The sequence below is a fragment of the Camellia sinensis genome, chromosome 6, assembly GCF_055761805.1.
Source record: "Camellia sinensis isolate YWXY chromosome 6, ASM5576180v1, whole genome shotgun sequence".
Classification (NCBI taxonomy): domain Eukaryota; kingdom Viridiplantae; phylum Streptophyta; class Magnoliopsida; order Ericales; family Theaceae; genus Camellia; species Camellia sinensis.
The window spans coordinates 28,189,424-28,192,046 of record NC_138966.1 but is presented as its reverse complement, the minus strand read 5'-3'; the positions used below and the strand labels follow the sequence as shown (position 1 = coordinate 28,192,046).

Here is a 2,623-nt window from a genome sequence, read left to right as displayed (position 1 = left end):
ACTCTTCAACCCATTTTCCTTTGGCATGCTCAAGCCGTTTCTTTACTCCGTTGATGATGGTTTTGTTTGACGCCTTTGCCTGTCCATTGCTTTGCGGGTTCCCTGTCCAAAACTTTCTGAAGATCTTACCATCGAACTGCGTTTCATTATCCGTAATCAGTACTCGTGGGATGCCGAAACGCACCACCACGTTTCTTATGACAAACCACTTTGTATCTGCTTCTTTGATACTTGCCAATGCCTCGACTTCGACCTACTTAGTAAAATAGTCGGTTGCAGTAATGAAGAATCGTCTGTTTCCTGTGCCTCGTGCTAATGGTTCGACAATATCCAGGCCCCATTGGGCAAAGGGCCATGGGCTGGTGAGTGGAGTGAGAGTTTTGGCTGGCTGATGAATGAATGGAGCAAACCTCCGACATTTATCACACTTCTGTATGTACTGCTGAGCATCTTGTTGCATCCATGGCCACCAATATCCGTGAGTGAGGGCTCGGTACGCCAGTGACCTTCCGCCAACATGGCATCCACAAATCCCATCGTGAATTTCGTAGAGAACATTCTCGACCAGATTTGGATGCACACATAGAAGATAAGGGCCAAGATAGGAGCGTCTGTACAGCTTCCCGGATGGTGAGATCCAAAACTGAGCTGACTTATGTTTGACTTTGTTGGCTTCTTTTTTGTCTTCGGGGAGAGTACCAGATTTTAGAAAAGCAAGTATTGGATCCATCCAGTTCGGCTCAACGCTGATGCAAAGGACTGGAGATGTAATTCTTGGTTCTGGCACGAACTCAACCCAAACTTTTCTGGCATCTTTGGTATCCACTGATGAGCCGAGACAAGCTAGAGCATCAGTATGGCCGTTTTTGTCCCAACTAATTCGTTCCACTCGTATGGATTGAAACTTTTTGAGTAAGTCTTTGGCCTTGCCTACGTACATGGCCATTTTTTCATCCCGTGTTTCATAGACCCCAGAAAACTGGTTTACCACTAGCTGTGAATCGTTGAAAACAAGAAGTTGTTCTGTACTGAAGTGTTTGGCACTGCGTAAGCCAGCCAACAACGCTTCGTACTCTGCCTCGTTGTTCGAAGCCTTCCAACCAAGCCTGAGAGCATGTTCCCAAATAAATCCTTCTAGTGAGATAAGTACTACTCCTGCCCCCGAACCTCGGTTATTGGACGACCCTCAACATAGAGCCGCTAGATGTTTCCAATGAAGAGTTTCCAGGCTTCCGAAGCGTAGGGCTTTCCTTGTTCGGTGATGCATGGCACCTGTGCCGAACTTGGATTCCCTGGTTCGGTACTCTAGGTGGGAGCAAATTCTGTGACGAAATCTGCTAAGACCTGGGCCTTAATTGCTGTCTTGGGTTGATACCGAATGTCAAACTCGCCAAGGTCTACCGCCCATTTTGCTGTTCTGCTAGAGAAATCGGCTCGGCTAAATACAGATCTGTGGGAGAATTCAGTGAGGACATTGATGGTATGTCCCTGGAAGTAATGTTGTAACTTCTTCGAGGCGATAAGAAGCGCGTAAGCTAACTTTTCCAATGGTAGATACCGTGTCTCGACATCTAGTAGAGTCTTACTGACGTAGTATACAGGCCTCTGTTCCTTGTTAACTTTTCGAATTAATACTGCGTTTTCGGCATGATCTAAGACTGCTAGATAGAGGTACAGCTCCTCTCCTGACTCTGGAGTGGACAGAAGGGGAGGTGTACTGAGGAATCTTTTGAGGCTTTGCAGTGCTTCGGTGCACTCGCAACTCCATTCAAATGCTGTCATTTTCCTCAAAAGCTGGAAGAAGGGCTTCATCCAATCTGAAGATTTGTTGATGAACCGATTCAGTGCGGCCGCCATTCCGGTCAGTTTCTGCAGCTCCTTAGCCTTTGTTGGTACTTCAAGATCTTGTATTGCTTTTATTTGGTCCGAATTTGCCTCAATTCCTCTGTGAGTGACCATGTATCCCAAGAACTTCCTTGTTCCTACCCCGAAAGCACATTTTGAGGCATTGAGGCGAAGTTGATGGTTTTTTAAGATGCCAAAAACTTTTCTCAAGTCTGTAAGATGGTCTGTAGCGAACTTGCTCTTGACTACTATATCATTTATATAAGCTTCCATGGTTTTCCCGAGTTGGTCTTTGAACATCTGAGTGATCATCTGCTGGTAGGTTGCTCCGGCGTTCTTGAGGCTGAACGACATCACTTTGTAGAAGTAAGTCCCTCTCGGAGTGATAAATGTTGTTTTTTCTTGATCTGGACCGAACAGTGGTATCTGATGATAATCGCTATAAGCGTCCAGAAAGCTCATGCACTCATGCCCTGCTGTTGAGTCTACTAGTTGATTAATGCGAGGCATCGGAAAGCTATCTTTAGGGTAGGCTTTGTTCAAGCAAGTGAAGTCAACGCAAACTCTCCATTTTTCGTTCTTCTTCTTGACTACAACTGTGTTGGACAGCCATTGCGAGTACTGAACTTCTCTGATTGTTCCTGAAGCCAGGAGTTTTTCGACTTCGCCAATTACTGCTTCGGTGTGCTTAACTGAGGATCTCCGACTTTTCTGCACAATGGGCCGAGCTGAAGGGTTGATGTTGAGCTTGTGGCAAGCAAATTCTGGGTCCAACCCT

The 2,623-nt window shown here is 46.0% G+C and overlaps 1 protein-coding gene across 1 annotated transcript; it reads right to left on the bottom strand.

Moving 5' to 3' along the window:
- Window positions 1-253: 253 nt before the first annotated feature.
- Window positions 254-946, bottom strand: LOC145793238 (uncharacterized). The gene has a single exon (XM_082876006.1). It carries the CDS (start codon window positions 944-946, stop codon window positions 254-256), a length of 693 nt encoding a protein of 230 aa, XP_082732132.1.
- Between the last annotated feature and the right edge of the window lie 1,677 nt (window positions 947-2,623).